Source organism: Syngnathus leptorhynchus, chromosome 2 (genome assembly GCF_054491065.1).
Source record: "Syngnathus leptorhynchus isolate UIUO chromosome 2, UIUO_Slep, whole genome shotgun sequence".
Lineage (NCBI taxonomy): Eukaryota > Metazoa > Chordata > Actinopteri > Syngnathiformes > Syngnathidae > Syngnathus > Syngnathus leptorhynchus.
The window spans coordinates 467,904-486,722 of NC_141196.1; the positions used below are offsets into that span (position 1 = coordinate 467,904).

At 52.3% G+C, this 18,819-nt stretch overlaps 2 protein-coding genes across 3 annotated transcripts; one reads left to right on the plus strand and one right to left on the minus strand.

Annotated features, from left to right (window-relative positions):
- The first annotated feature begins 164 nt into the window (after positions 1 to 164).
- Positions 165 to 6,839, plus strand: ajuba (ajuba LIM protein). The gene is made up of 9 exons (XM_085905218.1): positions 165 to 878; positions 955 to 2,314; positions 4,234 to 4,335; positions 4,420 to 4,487; positions 4,563 to 4,625; positions 4,719 to 4,849; positions 4,933 to 4,984; positions 5,152 to 5,220; positions 5,313 to 6,839. The coding sequence occupies exons 2-9, from the start codon at positions 1,021 to 1,023 to the stop codon at positions 5,445 to 5,447; spliced, it is 1,914 nt and encodes a 637-aa protein (XP_085761344.1). The 5' UTR covers positions 165 to 878; positions 955 to 1,020; the 3' UTR covers positions 5,448 to 6,839.
- On the minus strand, positions 5,590 to 17,596 carry acin1b (apoptotic chromatin condensation inducer 1b). 2 transcript variants are annotated; one of them, XM_085905147.1, is made up of 17 exons: positions 17,364 to 17,596; positions 16,047 to 16,112; positions 15,838 to 15,949; positions 15,531 to 15,601; positions 14,288 to 15,325; positions 14,034 to 14,110; positions 11,969 to 12,086; positions 9,434 to 9,479; positions 9,221 to 9,363; positions 9,000 to 9,158; positions 8,783 to 8,939; positions 8,572 to 8,717; positions 8,347 to 8,454; positions 8,157 to 8,264; positions 7,672 to 8,035; positions 7,157 to 7,254; positions 5,590 to 6,839 (listed from the first exon to the last, which is right to left on the minus strand). In XM_085905147.1, the coding sequence occupies exons 1-17, from the start codon at positions 17,496 to 17,498 to the stop codon at positions 6,534 to 6,536; spliced, it is 3,252 nt and encodes a 1,083-aa protein (XP_085761273.1). In that variant the 5' UTR covers positions 17,499 to 17,596; the 3' UTR covers positions 5,590 to 6,533. The 2 variants fall into 2 exon arrangements, with proteins under 2 accessions (XP_085761273.1, XP_085761274.1); XM_085905148.1 differs by lacking the exon at positions 17,364 to 17,596 and adding an exon at positions 16,848 to 17,207.
- Positions 17,597 to 18,819: the final 1,223 nt, after the last annotated feature.

Below are 18,819 nucleotides of genomic sequence, written 5' to 3' on the forward strand. Positions count from 1 at the left end.
TCGGAAAGCGGGATGTGATACAACACTACAAATCGGGAACTCGCATGAAATGTTACGAGGTGTTCCGGTTACCGGAGGGCGGGCCGGGGCGGGGCGGGAGGGGGGCGAAGAAGGGGGCATGTAACAAGTCGCCACCGCTGACTGATAAAGGAAACGAGGGAAAAATCAAGCTAGACAGGGACGGAACGAACGCCTCACCCACTTGCCTTCAAAATAAAACGTATAGCGCCACGGTCTGGTTGGATTCAAAAGAAGTCAAATGAATGAGCTCTTACTTTTGAAAATCCGTAGCCGGAACAAGGTTACTAAGTCATAGCCTTTTTTTCTTTTTTTTTTTCTTTTTTTTTTTCAAGAGAGGGGGAGGTAAGTCATTATTTAGGGGAAGAAAGAAAAAGAAAGAAAGTTGTCGACCGTGCAATGCACTCTGGGAGGGATTTTATTTATACCGAGTAGGTCTTTTGAGACGGAAACGAACGAGTCGGTAGAACAGAGCTCTCCTTGTCTTTCCGAATTTCTCGGCTACCGGACGCGTTGGAGCAATGCGTCCGTTTTCTGTGGACTACTAGTGGCTTTTTTTGTTTTGTTTTGTTTTGTTTTGATCCCTGGCTGGGATGAATGGCAGGAGTCGGCTGAGTCGTGCACGGGCGGATCTTTACTCTCATTTTTTTGCAAGCCAATGAAAGAAAGTACCATTTGCCAGCAGTGCATTGAGACCAAAGTAGATTTGTGCAAGACTTTGGGACGATGCAGATGTGGAGCCACGCGAGGGTCCACAAAGAAGGCCCTCCTTCCCTCCCTCCCTCCACCCACCACTCGAAGTGTCCTGGATGTGCGCTTCTTCTGACGAGTCCAATTGAGCCGACCTGCATGATGGCAAAGTAAGGATCAAGTCATGTCTTGAGTCTTCTCTGTGCCTCCTTTGCTCTGATTTGTTTAGCTATTTATTTCTTGCAGTAAACCAATTCAAGAGTAGTCATTTTTCAGCACCATTTGAGCATTTAAGATTCGGGAAAAGTCGCCATGGATCGGCCGATAAGCAAGTTGCTGGAGAAGCTGAAGCTCACAGACTCGGGCAGCGTTAAGTTCAGCAGCTCCAAGAAAAAACACGAGCCGGCGGGGAGCGCCAACAGCAGCCTTGGGAACGCTGGCGCTCTGTCGCCCTCTCCCCAGCCGTCGTCTGCGCAGGCGGATGGAGAACAAGCGCCTCACCCTTCCACCTTGGCTCCGCTCAGGCGTCGCTCCCCCCAGCAAAGGGCTTCGTGTTATCTGGGAGAAGGCCTGGATTGCCACCTGAGGCGAGAGTCCGGGCCGGGCCCCGAGTGCGACGCACCGGGGGGTTACAAGGTGTCGCTGAACCAGCGCCGCTACTCGCTGGAGCTCCAGCATCTGGTCCGAAGGCAGCAGCTCCTTTCTGAACCGCCGCCTCCTCCGTACCCCGCCGCCGCCGCCGTGGGTTACGGGTCAGCTCCCAGAGGCACGACGGCCGAGACGGGCTACCTTCCGGAACTGGAGCGGCACAAGCGGCTTTCGCTCCAGGAGGCCTTGTTCTACAAACGCCTGAGCACGGGCAGCGAGTTGTGGGATAGCCCGAGACCGGCGTCCCTGTCCCACTCATCGCAGCGCCCGGCCGACGCTTTCTTCTACCCTCCGGGGCCCGCCCTGAGTCCGTGCTCGTCCTTCAGCCTCCAGGAGTCGGTGCTGGTCAGCCCCCGGTCCAGCTTTGCCTCCAGCACGGCCAGCGGAGGCGGCGGAGGGGGCGGCGGCAGCCCCATGGGCAGCCGCTGCAGCAGCAACCGAACCAGCGGGATCAGCCTGGGCTACGACTCCCGCTACTCCATCCCGGCGCAGCAGCAGCAGCAGCAGCAGCAGCAGCAGCAGCAGCAGTCTCCCTCGTCGCAGACGGGGCCCGTGTACGGGAGGACCCCCGTGGAGGCCTGGACTCAATACCTGGACAGCGGCATGCGTCAGGGCGCCTACGACGGACGACACTCCTACCCGCCGGCGGTGGGAAGTCCGGCCGCGGCGTGTTACCGGGCGGGCCCCGAGTGGTGGGACGAACAGCGGCCGGCGGGGGCCAGAGGCAAAGAAGGGGATGCGGCGCTCGGCGGCGGGAAGAGCCGCCACTCCGACCTGCCCGGCACGCGCTACCAAGAAGAGCTGACCCGGCTTCTTCTGAGAGACGCGGCTCTGGAAGGCGCCGGGGGTCTTTTGGAGGGCTTGATGTTGAAAGAACAGTCTGCGGCCACCAAGGCTCAGGAGGATCTGGGGCCCGCCGCTGGACGAGACGTTGTTGAGAACCGGCAGGAGTTTTTTGGTAAGACAACTTGACCTTTCACCTTGCTCAACATTGTCCCAAACATGTGAGCAGATGCTAACGTGAACTCAAGTCAAATGTGGCTTCTTTTCAGAAGACACATTCCAGCTCTGAGTACTCTTTGAAACTAAGTCCCAATACTAAAATGTCCATGAAAGAGCTGCCTTTTTCAGGCAGACGATAGTGGCGCCTGCTGTCCAGGACTACTTTGTTTTTTTGGGGATTTTTTTTTTTTGGAGGGGGGGGGGGGGTTGGCCTGAAGTTTCGGCACCCGTTATCGTCTCGAGTCAAATACCCGCCCGTTCCTACCTGGGTAGAATCGGTAAGGCGAGCAAGTCGGCAGGCAGGCAGGCAGGCAGGCCGGCAGGCCGGTGCTTTGAGGCGGAGGGACAGAAAACAAGACAAAGCAGAAGAATGAGCACGGTAGCTGCTGTCTCAACAACAGTAAGCGTCTCACGGTGCCAGCCGGGACCATGAGACCGCTCCGTCCCCGGCGCAAGGTACTCGGTCGAGTTGCCCTCATTTTTTTTTCTTTTGCGGTGCTCTCTGAACCTGCCGGGACACGCAGACGTGTTTTCAAAGCGGATCCGGACAAGTCGGGGACAGGCCCGTCCCGTGCCGTGCCGTCCCGTGCCGTGCCGTGCCGTGCCGTGCGTTGCGATGATGATGATGATCGTGAAACTTTCTTGAGGCTTGGCTTGATGCATGCTGGCCATCAACTGTTGAAAATAACACTCTGGGAGAAAATTGCACGCTTGGGCTATAAACGCCGGCCACGACTGTGAGTCACACCAGGCTCACACTGTCTTTGTGTGTGTTACGGTGGCTTGATGCGTGTGTGTATGTGTGTGTGTGTGTGTGTGCGCAGCGTTTCTTTGTGCAGGGTGTGTTTTCCCGCGGTGACTGCAAGGCACAGTGAGCTCTGTGTGTGTGTGTGTGTGTGTGTGCGCACGCATGCAGGGGCGCTGTGTGCTGCAGCCTGTTTTTCTGCTCAGGTATGCGTTCCCTCAGGGGACGTGCAGCGGCAAAGCGCGTCGCCTGTTGGCAAGAAATATGAGCCTCGCCTTTCGCCATCTGGCCGGCAAAGCCACCAGTGAGGGAGGGCTGACTCTCCCTGGCAAAGGTGTGATGGCGGCACGGCACGGCACGGCACGGCCACCTCCCCATTCCACATCCGATTCGCCGGGCTCCCTTGTGACATCTCGCCAGTGTGTGTGTGCGCGCGCTTGACACATTTTCCGAGTAAAGATTTCAAAGTGGCATAAACGGAGGCCCAACAGCCCGGGGCCGCCACGCGACTGTCTTTCTAAATGTCCGTAGGCCGGGGGCTGCTTCTGGTGAACAGGCAAGACAAACAAGAAAATGGTTTGAGAGCGAGATACGCTCGGGTCCCCTTTCTCATGTCGAGAGTCTGTTTGGCTTTTTCCACACGCTGCCAATATTGAGCGGTGCGCGCAGGAATGCTTCGTTTCGTTTGCGTGGCACTCCCTCGGCCGGCCACATGAAAAAAAAAAAAAACATGTGGGCAGATCCCGGAATAGATCACAGCGAACGGGTCGGAGCGGGCCACCGCAGCGCTCGGACCGCCTAACTGCTTTTCCTTCAATTTGAAGAGCAGGCAAAGGGAGGAGTAAATGCGGACTGAGCTATTTTGCGGGCTGCTGCTTTGCCATCCTGATGGAGTGGCACCATTTTACGGGAAGTGTTGGAATTTCCCTTTTATGTCAGCAGTGTCAAAGCAAACGGGCCTGGCTCCCTGGTGTGAAACCCCCACGGGCGCCGGCAAAGGCAAATCCCGCCCCCCGGACTCAAAGGTCCTGATTCCCGTGTGTGTGTGTGTCCCTCCCTCCCTCCCTCGCTCCTTCCCTCGCTCCTTCCCTCCCTCCCTCGCTCCTTCCCTCCCTCCCTCCCTCCACTAGGGACCTGCATCAAGTGCGGTAAAGGCGTGTACGGAGCGGACAACGCCTGCCAGGCTCTGGACAGCCTTTATCACACGCGCTGTTTCACCTGCGTGTCCTGCGGTGAGGAAAAAGCAAATCAAAGCGACAAACGATTCAAAGGCCAACGAGTGCAAAATGGATTTGAGAGTGCTTTGTTTTATGCAGGACGCGCCTTGAGAAACAAGGACTTCTACAACGTCAACGGCTCGGTGTACTGCAAAGAAGATTATATGGTGAGAGGGCCCTTGGCTTTTTTGTTGTTTGATCACGGGAGGCCGAGTCCTCATGGCTTTTCTCGCACTTGGCAGTTTTCGGGATTCCAGGCCGCTGCAGAGAAGTGCAGCGTGTGCGGCCACCTCATTCTGGAGCAGGTGAGGTGCCCAACCCCGTCTCGTCCCGTGCTAGCAATGGAGAATGGGTTGTCGTCATGCTTCTCCCTCTAAAAGTTGCGCTTGTGGCCTCAGATCCTGCAGGCGCTGGGGAACTCGTACCACCCGGGCTGCTTCCGCTGCGTGGTGTGCGCCAAGGCGCTGGACGGGGTCCCCTTCACCGTGGACCAGCACAGCAACGTCTACTGCGTGGCCGACTACAACAAGTATAACAAGCGTCCGGCAAGCGACATTTGCGCCTTTCTAAACCTTCTGCTCCGTCTTTTCCCTCCCTCCCCACCGCCCGCAGGACTTTTGCCCCAAAGTGTGCTGCCTGTTTGCAGCCCATCTTACCCAGTGAGGTGAGTGAGGCCCACCGTGCAATTGGAGCTGCTTTCATTCTCTCGTGCCCTTCTTTCCAGTGGGGAAAAACGCCGACCTTTTTTTTTTTTTTTTCATCAATAAAACTCCCAAATGGAGGAGCCACTTTACTGATGGCCTTTGATTCCGAGCTGAAATTGTTTTGCAGGGCAGCGAGGAGATCCTCAGGGTCGTGTCCATGAACAACGACTACCATTTTGAGTGTTACCACTGTGAGGTGAGTGTTGCACACACTAACCCTTCCTTCCCTTCCCTCCCGCCTTTTGTTTGCGCAAGGCGACATGAGCGACTGTGTGCCTTCCTTATCAGGAGTGCGGCAAGCAGCTCTCGGATGCGGCCGGCTCGCAGTGCTTCCCGCTGGACTCTCATCTGCTCTGCCACCCGTGTCACATGAGCCGCGTGTGCGGCACGGCCATTGCTGCCGCCGCCGCCGCGCACAACTGAGGAATCCGTTTTGGAACTGCTGATTTGAAGACATTCCCGCGTCCCCTCTGGACTTGGCGACTCCTGGACGCCATTCTCCCTGCTGTTGTTTGCCTTTCTTTCTTTCTTTCTTTCTCACAGGCAGAAAAAGGGAACGCAAAAGCGACTACTGCTCATTTGCTGCAGAAGAACAAAAGGCTCCTGCTTACCTGTACATATTTTCTTAGCAAACGTTTTGCACTTGAAGAGGTTTTGTTTGCGGAAAGGCGCCAACTTTGAGGACTGTCATTTTTGTATGCTGTAATAACACGTTAGAGTTCATAAGACGGCTTCGTGCTTGTACATTTCAGAGTTCATATAAAAGATTTGCCACGCTTCCCATCCGTCTCCTCCGGGAGCGCGAGGGAGGTCAAGGTTTGCCCAACTCGAGTCAGACAGCACTTCCATTTATTAACGTATTTGTCACATTAACGTATTGATACATTCAGCGGCGACAAAAATCAAATGTTATTAAAAGAGTCCAAATTTCAAAATTCGATTTGGATCTCCGACAGTTGAAATTGCAGAATGAGGCCCAAATGCAAAATGAGGTTCGATGCTTGGACACGCTGCGCTCAATTGTCTGTTCTCTGACATCCTCATTCCAAATTCCTGCCAGTCTGCTCCTTGTTCAAGTTGTGCATCGAGCCACAGTTGGACGTTTGAAACTTTTTCAAGGATTTCGACCATTTTAAGACCCTTTTTTTTTTTTTTAACAAATAGGCAATTTAAAGTGGGCAATCTTTCTCTTTTGTCTCCTTGAATTAACGAAGCATTACGATAGGATCTCTGTTTTGACTGGGCAAATGTAATTTCACCCTGACAGGTCAAGTTCAGTGCTGAAGCAAGTGGAAACACTAAAACTGCTCAGAGAAAACTTTTGAAGGCTAGGCTATCTATTTTGGACTTTATTATAGGGCTTTGGGAGGAATAAACTGTGGAACCACACAACTTGAAGGGGAAAAAGAAAAAGGCCTCCCAAACCTCAGGAGGACAAGCTTGCTCCCAGGCCAGGCCAGGCCAGGCCATGGCAAGTCTGCTCTCTCTCCCTCCCCGGCGCCGCCCGCTTCAGTGGCGCCTGTCTCGGGTGTCGCTACAGCTACGAGAGCGGCGGCCAAGCGGCGGCTTGCCGCTCCGCCGCTCGCCTTCCCGCCTCCGTTCGCCATCTTTGTTCCGGCCTCTCTCCTTGTCCCGCTCGGCCTCGGCTCCCCTGCCGGCGGCGTTGCCGTCGCTGCCTCGGCTTTCGTTTTCCCGGGCCTTCAGCCTCTCCTTCTTGCGTTCCTCCCGAACTTTTTCCTGCTCTTCTTGCAGCTCCTTGAGCCGCCGCTCTCGCTCCTTTTGCCGCTCGCTGCGCTCTAGCAGTCTCTGCGCCGCCTGGTGGTACATGTAGACGTAGATTAGGGTTACAGCTCATGATTTTGATAACCCGTCTGTTACTTGGACTGGGAGGAAGAAGAAAAACATTCCATCCCTCGGTTGGAACACGGGACGCTATATCAAAATTTGAATTCAGTGACTAGTCTGGACAAGGACAAATATTTTTAGTTTAATTATTAGTAAAAGCAGGCGTTTACAAACGTTGTACTTGAATTCAAAGTTAGCTTTGGTGGAGGACGACAAGAAAAATCCACCCAACAGCGCTCGCTATTGCTATTCACGCACAAAAGGACACAAGAAGACGCGTGACCAACCTGTTGTTCGGTGAGAGGGAGCCAGTATATACAAGGAGCCGCTTTGGTCTTGAGGAACAAGTCGTCCAGAAGCTTTGCGGGAGGCTCGTCTGCCTTCTCTGAAGGTGACAAAAGGCTTGCGTTTAGTTGGGGCATTTGATCAATCCACGGGTCAGCCTTGCAACCTGCCCTGCTTGTCAAATCAATAACATTTCAACTCTGAGGTGAGATTTGAATCCCTTGAGTGGCTGCTTGCATTGCTGGACAGAACGTTCAGACGGGGCTCCGCATAGCAAGCGGCGGCCCTCAGCAGCAAGCCCTCAATTCCTTTGCCATTACTGCCCTCTAGAGGAACTCGCAGCAAACACTAGCCAACACATTTTCAGCCTCTTCTCTCCACTGCGTTTGGTGATGGGAGAAAGTGTCTAGTTGTTTCAACTGAGAAAGACCTTTGTTTAAAACAAATATTTGTGGGCCACGTGCTGCTTTGGAAAAGGGATCGTAGCAATAGAAATGAGAAGGAAGGAAGGACTCACCCTTCTTGTCGGTCTTCTTCTCCTTGCTCTTTGGCCTTTCCCGTCTCCGCCGCTCTCGGTCACGGGACCTGGAGCGCCGCTCTAACTTGTCGACTCCCGGCCTGGCAAATTCGCGGATCTTGTCGCGGTCCCACTCGCGCTCGCCGCGGGCCCGCTCGCGGCGCTCCATTTGCCGTTGCCGCTCGGCCCACAAGTCGCGCACGCCCGGCGCGCCGCGCTCGTGCTCATGCTCGCGCTGCCTGTCGCGCTCTCGGTCGCGCTCGGGCATGAGCGGCGGAGGACGGCTAGGCGGCGGCGGCGGGACCGGCTGGGGGACTTGCGGCTCGGCGCGCTTTGGCTTCAACAAACCTTTGTGAAAGTCGAGCTGCGTGCGAGAACACAAACAAATGTTTCTTTCGAAGCATCCAGATTTTTCCCAATGGCAAAATGTAGGTGGTTACGAAAGGAATGAAATGAAGCCATTTTCAAATGCAGGTGACCTTTACCTCATCCTGCTCACTAAAGTCCACGCTGAGCACTTTGGGGTTGCTCTGAGGCCACTTGACCCCGTGAAGAGATTCTCTGGTGGCCGCCGCCTCCTCTGCGCTAGCGTACTGCCAAAGGCGGAGAGAGGGCCCGGCCCGTTAGCTAGCCCCCCCCGAACAAAACGCCGGACGGCGGCGGCGGGTGGCTCACCGTGACGAAGCAGTGCGACTTGATCTTGTCGATCCAGAAGCCCTCCTCTACCACGTTGCCCGTCTGTTTCAGCAGCTCTTTGAGCTGGCCCAAGGTGAACGGCCGCACCTTGGAATGTAGCAGATGGACGGACAAACGTTCAGTGCGGTCGGAGCGTAGAAATTGGACAAACATTTGGAGGCGTTTTAATGAAGCCTTGACGTGAGTTTTCTCCTCCGAACCCACCAGGTTGGTCACGTGGATGATATTTGAAAGTTTGCCGCGGGGCGGCGACGGCAGCCGCGTGGATCGGATGGGATCGTCGATGGTGACGGACACGCCGGAGCGCTGCCGACTGATGGAGCGACGCACCAAAGAGTCATCGGGGCAGGCTAAGGACCGACGAGAGGAGCGTGAACGGAAAGCTCGGAGACGGAACAAGTTGGGAGGCTTTAACCTTTCTTCAGCTCTCCGTCAAGCTTCTCTGCCGTCTTCTCGGGAGGAGCTTGCTCAGACCGCTCTACGAGGGTCGCCGCCGGCGGGATTTCTGGCTCCGCCGTCTCGGCGTTCTCCTCTTTGTCGCCCCGCCCGTTCTCCTGGTCGGAGGGGACCACCTGAAGAGGACCCACGCAAGTTGTCACAGGCCGACGCCCCTGCTCGGACGACTCCCCCACCTGTGTGACGGTGCGTCGGATCTGAAGACCGTCATCGGCGTCTCCCTGGCCGTTGTCCCTGTTGTTGTTGTTGTTGTCGTCTTCCCCGGACAGCTGCAGCTCCTCGGGGTGGAGGTCCACCACCGCTTCTTGGGCTATTTTGATATCTGGAATTAAAGACTACGGGACACGGGAAAAGGATTGAGACCATATGAAAAGGACCAAGAGGCCTTCACACCCACCTTGAGCGAGTCAGTAGTGATGCTGATGGACGGCTTCTTGGCAGTGACGGCCGTGCTGGAGCCCCAGCGTCGCTTCCTCCCCGCCGCTCCGGCGTCGGCGTCTAGCGCTCCTCCGTCGGCGTCGACGGGCGGCGTCTTGTTGCCTGCCGAGGCGCCAAAGTCAAACGGGAGAAAAAGCAAGGGGCACAAGGCTCTGGTTCGGGGTCCACCTACTGGTCAAGGAGATCTTGCGAGCGGCAAAAGCCTTTGGAGTGGTGCTCTGAAAAGAGAAGGAGAGACAGAAAAAGAACATACAGAAACCCCAAAGGGCGCAGTGGGTGAGATGGGAACTCCTGACGTGCCACGGGAAACATGAAAAGATACATTTTGGGCTTCCACCTCTGCTTAAAGACACCAACATCAACACATCTGTGTGTTATGCGTGTGCGATTCAAGAGAAAGCTGCCACTAACTACTTGTGTGTGCGTGTTCACATCCTTTGGTTTTTTTTCCCACAGATTTTATTTTAAGGGTAAAAGCGTTTGTTGCCTTGGTGTTGAGTCAATTGAAAATCATTGTTGCATCACTCAGGGGCATTCATTTGAAAAAAATATATATTTTAAATTGTGTTCTTCGAAGCAGAGGTGGAAAAAGCAGCCCTGGAGACTTTTGGGTGTTTTTTTTAAGTCACTAAGGATTTGCTTATTTACCAATAGACTGCAGACTTTTAGCACTACCACAAATGAAACTGCAGTATTAAACAATTGCTGTGAATTAAAACGAGGAAAGGAATTCCTCTAGCAATTAGAAATGGTGGTACCATTTGACACCTGATTCCTTACTGGCTCGACTAGGGCCCAACCGCACGACCCTGTGCACTGTATCTAGGCAACAAGGATCCAATCGGGGAAGGCCATGCCTCGATTTGAGTGTGCAGGAAGTGATCACTGGGGTGGACTTTAGTCTTTGAGGGGATTTGCAGCAGCTGTGCAGTCACAATTGTGTCCGTGGGAGGGGGTCGGGGTCAGGGGGGGGGGGGGGTCCTTCTCTTCGTTTAGGTTTATGTCCTTGATTTCAGTACAAGTCCTTTGTAAATCTTTGGGGAATGGGGGGGGATTCGATGCTCCTCTTAAAAAATAAAAGCAATGTGAAGAATTGAAAGGGCGAAAAAAACAACAAAAAAAGCCAGATGGATTTGTGGCTTTGAGAATTGTAATCCAGGCAGCGGTGCGAGCGGGAGACGAGCCCCAAAACGTCACGGAAATGGCAAGTTCACAGCATTCAGATCCATTGTGGAGCATCTTGGCCGGCTCCACACTCGGCAAATGACTTTTCCACGGCTTTTCGTCCATTCAAAGTTTGTTTAAGGGCTCCACGAAGAAGTGCTTCTTTCAAAAAGTGTCTGACAGATTTGTTTCAGGAGGAAATGTCCACATTTGTCTTGTGCTGGAAGTTCAGTCCGGTGTCAAAAACCCAACAGACTGTCGGGAGGAGCTAGAGCTGGACGGCGCACCTTCCCTCTGCCCAAAGTACAGTCCAGTTCGGCGAGCAGCTCTGCTCGCGACTCTCGAGGGAAGGTTACCGTGACAACCGGGGGTCTGCCGTTACCGTGGCTACCACCGCTGCCGGTCTGATGTGAGCTCCATCCAGTTCCTGCTGTTGGTTCAGACTTTATTCAGTGACACAAGAGGTTGCAGACGCACTCAGGCATATCGGGACAGAAGTTGAAGGAGGAGGAGGAGTGGAGGAGGTGGTGGTGGTGGTGTTGTTGGTGGAGGTGGTGATGGTGGTGGTGGTAGTAGTAGTAGTACGCAGCTTGTACCATTAGGGGCAATGGAAGAGGCATGGGCACCTTCATAACAAAGCAATCAATGTGGTTTTAAAACAACAATCACACCATAAATACTATATTGCAGAGAGAAGCGTTTAGATGAGGCGAAAGACAGAGAGAGGAAGAAAAGAGGCAAGAAAGACGTCACGTCACGATGCATGGCTACACACCCCGCCCGCCCGCCCGCCCGCTGCAAAAATATGGCTTGACCTCCAGCCCTTGGGTGCGCGACATGCAGTGCACTGAGGCGCGTTACCAGTTGGGTCAAAACGCAATCAAGCGCCACAGCAAAACGAGTGGGGCAAAGAAAATACATCCCAAAATCATCATCAGTAATGATTGTACCAACATGCGCTGTCCAATACTGTTGAGATCAAGTTTGTGCCTGACGCTTCTACACATACACGACTTAGCCACTAGAGGGAAAGAAGACAACTAAGCCGCACCAGATGTTTTTTCACCATGGATAAAGAATTTACGCCTGGGAGAATTCTTATTTTGTCCATTTAGCTGCACTATTTGTGTTCAAAAATCATTTGCTTAAATGTGACAAAGTCACTGCTGGTTTCCTTAGCCAGTCGGCCTTCTGTACCGTTTTACTTTTGCAATAGTTTTGTGTGTTTCATACACAACGTGTCATTTACTCGGCTTTACATGTAGCTTGACATTGTCTGCAAAACGTAAGTGAAAGCAAAAAAGGCAAGGTAACCACAGCTCAAGATATGGGGGTGGGTGGGTTGGTGGTGGGGGGGGGTCGGGGACGGGACGCAAGTGGGGTCCCTCGAATATCGAAGTCGCACTGTAGTTGGGGTTTTCTCTAGGTTGTGTTGTTTTCAAGTGAGCCTCATGTCAGCTTGTCATGCTCGTTCATGAATGAGGATGCAAGGTTTTAAGCGGCAGACGTCGGTCAAACGTTCCGCTCTCTAGGCCAGACTTACCTCCTCCAGGCGGCCCTCGCCATCGACTGGCTCGGCGTTTGGCGCCGGCTGCCTCGCCTCGCCGCTCGAGCGGGGCTCCACCTCAGACACGGCCGCCTCGCTGGGCTCTGACACCACTCTGCCAAAAAAAAACCCGTGAAGACAGGTCATATGGATCTATAGTGCTGATCTTCATTCGGGACCCTTCATTCATTCACGTGGCTGCCATCACTAGGATTCAAGTGTTAGCTAAATAACTATTGTAATATTCAAGTAAAATCGCCTGGAGCAAACGATTGAAATTGCATTACAGTCCTATCCTGGACTAAGCAGCAACTAACAATGTGCAATAGCAATGTGTGTGTGTGTGTGTGTGTGTGTGTGCGTGTGCGTCGGGGGCCCATCCATCATCTGCGCGTGATATCTCCCCTAGCAAGGCTGCATTGCTCCTCACAGAACGATGAATTGACGGACGATTTGGGCGAATGATTTCAGATTGCAACTCATCTGAGGCCACTACTTCACGCAACAATAGACATCCGGCGGCCGGCGCCATTCCCGCATGCATCGCCGCCGCCACCACCACCACTGTCTGTCGCCCTCTGGCTCGCTTCCATTCTTACCCGTTTTTGTTTGCCTCGGAAAGCATTCTCCCCGGTCGCAACGAACCCAACACGCACAAAGCGTTCGTCCCGGTCCGCGGAGCGTTTACCAAAAATTGACTCTTGTCGGAGACGTTTCGATTCCAGCACGGCTAATTACTGCGTCGCGATCAAGGATGCAATGTGGGCATGCCAGCCATGTTGGCTAGCGAAAGCGGCGTCAAGTAAAAAAAAGAAGGAAAAAAAAAAAAGAAAAAACCCAACACAAAGCACTGAATATATTCCGATCCCACCCCTCCAATTTAAAATTCCATTAACGACTCTTAAACCTTGAAAGTAACATACTACAATGCTGCTGGTGCTGCTACGCCTTGCGCTGAATTAAAGGCCGGGTGCCGTCGTTAGCTACGAGCGGAAATCACACCAAGATGAAACAGGAGGAGGCAGAGGACCCATTAGGGAAAAAAGGCGACAGCCAATCCAGTACAAGGACACTCCAAGACATGCCTGAGCGAAAATACAACAAACGATCACACTCCACGTTGTCATCACTTTGGATTACTTAAGCTTTCAATCGAAGGCTTTTGTTCACAAAAGACCAGCGAGTATGTAGAATGGAGATTTAAAAAAACACAAACAAAAAGGAGACCCTCATCCAATAGTTTTGTTCAGGCATACACAACGACACCACTCCGTCCATTTTCTATTCTGCTCACAGGCTTGGGGGTACATAGGAGGAACCAAACAGCCAACACGCCTATCACTCACCCAAAGCGCACAATTTGGAGTCTTGCACGTTTTTTCAACGGTGCTGGCGGGCGCACATACAAATCCTTCACAGGAACTCACTCAGAAGCTCCTGACTGAGAGCAGAGGTTCCCTTTTTTGGGGGGGGTTTGCCCCAAAAAGAAACAAATCCATCTTAAGAATTGATGACTCTTCTGAAAAACTTTGAGCTTTTTCTTGTCGTTCTTTCTTATAATACCATTGGAATAAAATTGCACGACTGGTTCCAATATGTGCCGTTTGTTTGGGGAGTTGACCCCTAGGCCATGTTCTGCATATGTATGGCATGGACCAGTGGGCTTGTCAAAGAACAGCTCTGTTACCTGCGCAATAACATGATCAGAGGCTCTAGAATACTGCCTGCTTAGTTCAAATGTGCTCATTTCATTTTAGTATCATTAAATTAATTGATGTAATAAAATTGATTGTTGATTAAAAAAGAAAGGCGATATTTTTATCCAAGTATAAGATTTGTTCATTCGAAAGCAATTATCTGGACATTTTTTTGTAATTCATCCACTCAAGACCTGGCCCAAGTGTTTCGTCGACGCTTGAGCACAAAGGTGTGCTATCAATTAACATGGCGGCCGATGGTGGCTGGCTATCAATTAGCGGCGGCGGCAGCGGCGGCGATTCCATGGGCATGGGTTATGTCTGTGATTTCCACATCTGAATGGGACTGGGGTGTGATTGCAAACCTTTTCAGGAGGTGTCCTTTCTCCGTCTCCGTCCCTTTTGTCTCCTTATCTGCTGCGTCTCGGCGGAGCTCGGCTCTCTGTGAGATCACGGGACACACAAACACATTCCAATGCAAATCAGCGTGCTTTAGCTTTTAAATACCCAACACGACAACAAGGCTCTTGGTAAAGGGTGACTCATCGACTCCAACTAACGTATCTTTGTTCACGGAGCGATGCTGGTGAAACGGTCCTCTGTGAGCTCGATCACTGACCTTCGGCTGCCTCGCGCGGCACGACTGAATCCTGATGGAGGAGGATGATGATGATGATGATTTGGAGGAGTCGGACCGCGAGTCCGAATCTGACGAGGACCCCGAGTCCCGCCCCCCGGCCCCGCGGCTATCGCCAGCTGCTGCCGCCTTCTTTTTGGCGTCGAGCTTTTCCTCATTTGGCGCTTTTGCGTCTTCCTTCTGGTGGCTGGTCTCCTTTTCTTTCTTTTTACTCTTCTCTGGAGACTGGCCGGCGGCGGCACCGGCGCTCTGCGCCTCCTCCGTCTCCATCTTGTGCACCAGCAGAGAGAGCGGGCCCGGTCCGCGCTTGGCGGGGGGCTCCGGACTACTGGAGCGGGATCTGGAATCGGAGTCTCGCCTCTGCGCGTCACGAGGCGGGACACCGGGGCGCGCTCCGGAGCATTCCCCCTCCTTGTCGTCGGTGTCCGGCGGGCTCTGCTTGGGAGTGTCCGGGAGGGGGAAGAGGTCAGGGGGCGGCGAGGGCGGGGGCGTCGGGTGGCGCAGTTGCATCAGATTCTGCTGCGGCTGCGGTGGCGGGATGTGCTGCGGAGGTTGAAGCTTACGTTTGGACCTCACAGAACTGGCGGGCATCTGCGGAGGCTGCGGGGGTGCCCGGTCGCCTTTCCGCGCCGCGCCGAGCCCCGGCCCCCAATCCTCGTCATCCCCGCTGTCGTCATTGTCGTCGTCACTGTCCTCCCGGACCCGGTCTCCGGCCGAGACGCCGGCCGATCGGCTGAGGTGGAGGACCGGGTGGGCCGACGCGGTTTCGCTCGGCGCGACGCCCTCTTTCTCTTGGGATCTGGACAGGGCCGGGGGCAGTCCCTGGCGGTCCGGCTGGCCTAGGACGCGCACCGACAGCGAGGCCACGGCGCGAGGGGGAGAAGGGGCCGGCGGCTCCTTGTGTCCTTGCGGGAAGGTGGCCCTCTGCATCCTGGCCGCGGGAGCCTCCTGGCGACCGGCGCTACCGTCCGGCTGATGCGACATTTCCCCTTGGACACTCCGAGATGCCAAAGGGGGCTTCTGCAGAGCAAAGAAACCATACGTCACGCTGACTTCGCCAATGATTAACCTCTGAAGTCAATATTATCATGAGAAAATACAATCAAACATGTTAGAATCAAGAAGAGGTGTCAACTGATGGCAATAAGAAAAAAAATAAAGGCAGCAATATTGATTACTGTTTGGGTGACAAACCACGGTACGCGTCACCACGTGGTCCACCCACCTTGTCAGAGACGCAGGACGAGCTGTCGTTGTCCGACCGGTCTTCATCCTCTTCTGGCATTGCTGGGCTTTCTGTCATGCGGAGAGGAGGGAAAAGAGTTCATCTTATTAGCAGCAGCGATTTGTAGTCTGTCAATGAACGTTTGTAAATTGATACATTACTTGCTGTACAATGACAATAAAAGCATTTCATTCCTTTCCATTCTCTATCAAAGATGTGGGATTATTTTTTATTTATTTTTTTACAGCTTCTGAGGCAAAATATTAGCAGATGAAGCTTTGGGGGCCTGTTGAGAGGCTTGCCATACCGGCGGCCTCCCCTTCAAGATGGGCTCCTCTCTCCTGTCTGTGACTGAGGAGTTCCTGCTGCTTGGCCAGATACTGTTGGATGAGGCTATTCTGGCTCATCTCCTCCCCCATCTGCAGAAGAAATGAAAGAATATGGTTTGTGGTATAAAACTGTGATACCAAAAAGTGGTCTGTAGAATGCATTCCAGGAGGATGAAATTGGCACTACCTGAGAGTTGGGCAGGCGTCCGCTGTGAGAGGTGGACGACTTGTGCAGGTTTTCCAGCATCAGTGCCTGCACGGAGAGCAAAACATTTCATTTGTATTTACTGTCATTCTGACTTCACTTCTGTGATTGCAAAGGTCAGTAATAAACTACAGCAAGTGTAAAAATACAACACAGTACGGCACGCTAAATAGTGTTTTTAAGTTGAATATCTATGGCCTGATAGTGTTTTTTTTAATTGATTTATTTAGCTGTTATACCGACTTTCCTACTATGATGGGTCAGAACAACTTTGGCACACTAAGTTGAATATTTATGGCCTGATAGTGTTTTTTCTTTTAATTGATTTATTTATCGGTTATACCGACTTTCCTACTATGATGGGTCAGAACAACTTTGAACAAAAATATGACATGTTTAGGAACCGCCATTCGAACCGGTTCAATGATAACCCAGATTCCGTTGAAAAAAACAGTGGACATAGAAGTAATTGCGATTTCACGACTGCATTAGCATAGGTTAGACACGCGAGACAATGCAATACATGTTTCCTTCGGGGGCGCTTTCACAACAGCGAAGTGACGCTTAGTTCATATCGTACTTGATGTTTGTTTGTGTGCGTGTGTTTTCAAGCCAGCATTTATTGTAATTACGACTTGAGTGCGTTAGCGTAGCTTTGTGACAGAGACGACAGCGAGGGAGGTCCAAGTTACGTCTCAATTCAGGTGAAGCCGTCACCGTCTGAACTTGAGTTGCTCGTAAAATGAGGATGTCAAAAAATGCCAAATGCTGTCAAATGTGTACCCAATTAAGCGGCCGGCGTGGCGTGGGGTGGCGTGCAGGGGTCGGTGTGGAAATCGAGCTCCAAGGCCGCAGGCGGTTAAGACAAAAATGACAACAACAACAACAACAACAAAAAAACAGCACGAACGACGCGAATGGTGACTTTTTGGAACGTCCCGTCCCCGCAGAGCGGCTGTTGGCTCGCTTCCGGTCGGCTTAGGCCTCCACTTGACAGGTGCACACTTCAACTGTGCAACACGGTGCCCCGCAACTAGTTCTCCGCGAAGAGAGGCTCGTTGTTAGCTTAGCCGTCCTGGCGACGTCCACCATTACAGCGCACCGTGATCGTTCCAAGTGCTAATGGGCACTATTTGGCACCGATCCGACTTGCTTGCTCGTTCCCGCTTCTGAGCCGTCACACACCGTTAAGAGGCTCCAGCCCCCCTTTCCTCCTCCGCCAGCCTCCTGCTCGTAGTAAACTTGTCCACACTTAACACTAAGCGCCCACCCCCCCCCCAGAACAGTCACTTAACTCACCCCTTTCAGTCGCTGGATGAGTTTGTTCTTCGCCCCGCTCTTGGACAGGTTTCTCTGCTCCAACGCGGCTTTCAAATCCGCCACTCGGAGGGATTGTAAAGGCTGTCCGTCAAGCGTAATATCCTCGTCCGCCATCTTGTCGAAAGTACTCCCGACCAGCGTCGTTTCGGCTGACGCTCGGCGTCATAGTTCGGCAGTTTCCGGAGAAGCTCGGTAGGCCCGAGGGGATTTACCGAGTGTACTCTAACCACGGGCTCTCGGCGTCGTAAATCGGCAGTTTCCGGAAAATGTCGCCATGCCCAAGTGTCTCAGGTCCAGTACAGCGGTACCGTCATTTTCAAATTCGTGTTTGTGTGTGTGTGTATGTATATCGATCGATCGATCTCTCTCTCTCTCTCTCTCTCTCTCTCTCTCTCTCTCTATATATATATATATATATATATGTTTATGTTTATGTTAAAAAAAAAATCCCTCCGCGGGGAAATGAGGGAGCAAAAGTCACAGGTGGACTAAAAGCCGGAGGAAGGGAATGTCGCTGTCCTTTGCTGTCAAGTTGCGCTCAATATGAAGTGCACTTTTTTTTCTTTCCTCACAATGGCTTTCGCAATTTTTGGTGATAAGTGAAACGCCCCTTGGCCCCCAAAAATTTGGGGGTTTATGTTTATATATATATATATATATATATATATATATATTTATATCTCTCTCTATATAATCAATTCCAGCCCCCCCAATTAATTTTATTCTCGTTTTAATAATTGAAAGAAAATAACCACAAAGTGAAACTAAGAGGTTCACACACTGCTGCGTTGCTGTCAGTCACCAAATCCTTCTCAATGCTTCTTTTAAGTCGTTTTATTTTCAATTGAACTTGTGTCCATTTTAGTCAACGACTCAAAGGGCATCGGTGAGCGTCGTTCCGCTCCACTTCACTGGAACGGTGACATACCCGAGCGAATACGGGACGCTATCAGTAAAGCATCTCACGCAATCAAATTCAAAAAGTCATTTGTGTCATATTGCTAAGTGAAGGTACCAGTGTATAGCCCTGTAACAGCACTAAAGTGATCGATCATGTTTATTATTGCAACAAAAAAACCCAAATCATTTGTTTATTCTAGACTGGAATACAAGGCAGACGTGTTCAAAAGTGAAGCGTTGAAGTTCTGTATTGCTAGAATCCTGCCAACAGGGAAGAGTTCACATGAGTGTGGAAAACATGAAACACCCCAAGTCAATGCTATATGGGGTAGGGGGCACACTATTTCAAACAGAGCAGGGTTCTAAAACCTTTCAGGTCAAGAGAGCACTTCACATAATGTCTATGAATTTTGGTAAAAAGATTCATGACCTGATTTGTTATCTTCCGCAGAATGAAATGCAATATTCCTTCACTGTCGCAAATTCACGTGCACTACCACCAACACGAACAAGAGCTGGCGAACCAACGCAGCCC

Coding starts and splice junctions, on each gene's coding strand:
- acin1b (XM_085905147.1), bottom strand. CDS start 17,498: ATGGCGGACGAGGATATTACGCTTGACGGACAGCCTTTACAATCCCTC. Junction 15,602..15,837: donor TCTTGAAGGGGAGGCCGCCG/GTATGGCAAGCC, acceptor TCCGCATGACAG/AAAGCCCAGCAATGCCAGAA. Junction 9,159..9,220: donor TCACTACTGACTCGCTCAAG/GTGGGTGTGAAG, acceptor CGTGTCCCGTAG/TCTTTAATTCCAGATATCAA.
- ajuba (XM_085905218.1), top strand. CDS start 1,021: ATGGATCGGCCGATAAGCAAGTTGCTGGAGAAGCTGAAGCTCACAGAC. Junction 4,626..4,718: donor GCCACCTCATTCTGGAGCAG/GTGAGGTGCCCA, acceptor TTGTGGCCTCAG/ATCCTGCAGGCGCTGGGGAA. Junction 4,985..5,151: donor AGCCCATCTTACCCAGTGAG/GTGAGTGAGGCC, acceptor ATTGTTTTGCAG/GGCAGCGAGGAGATCCTCAG.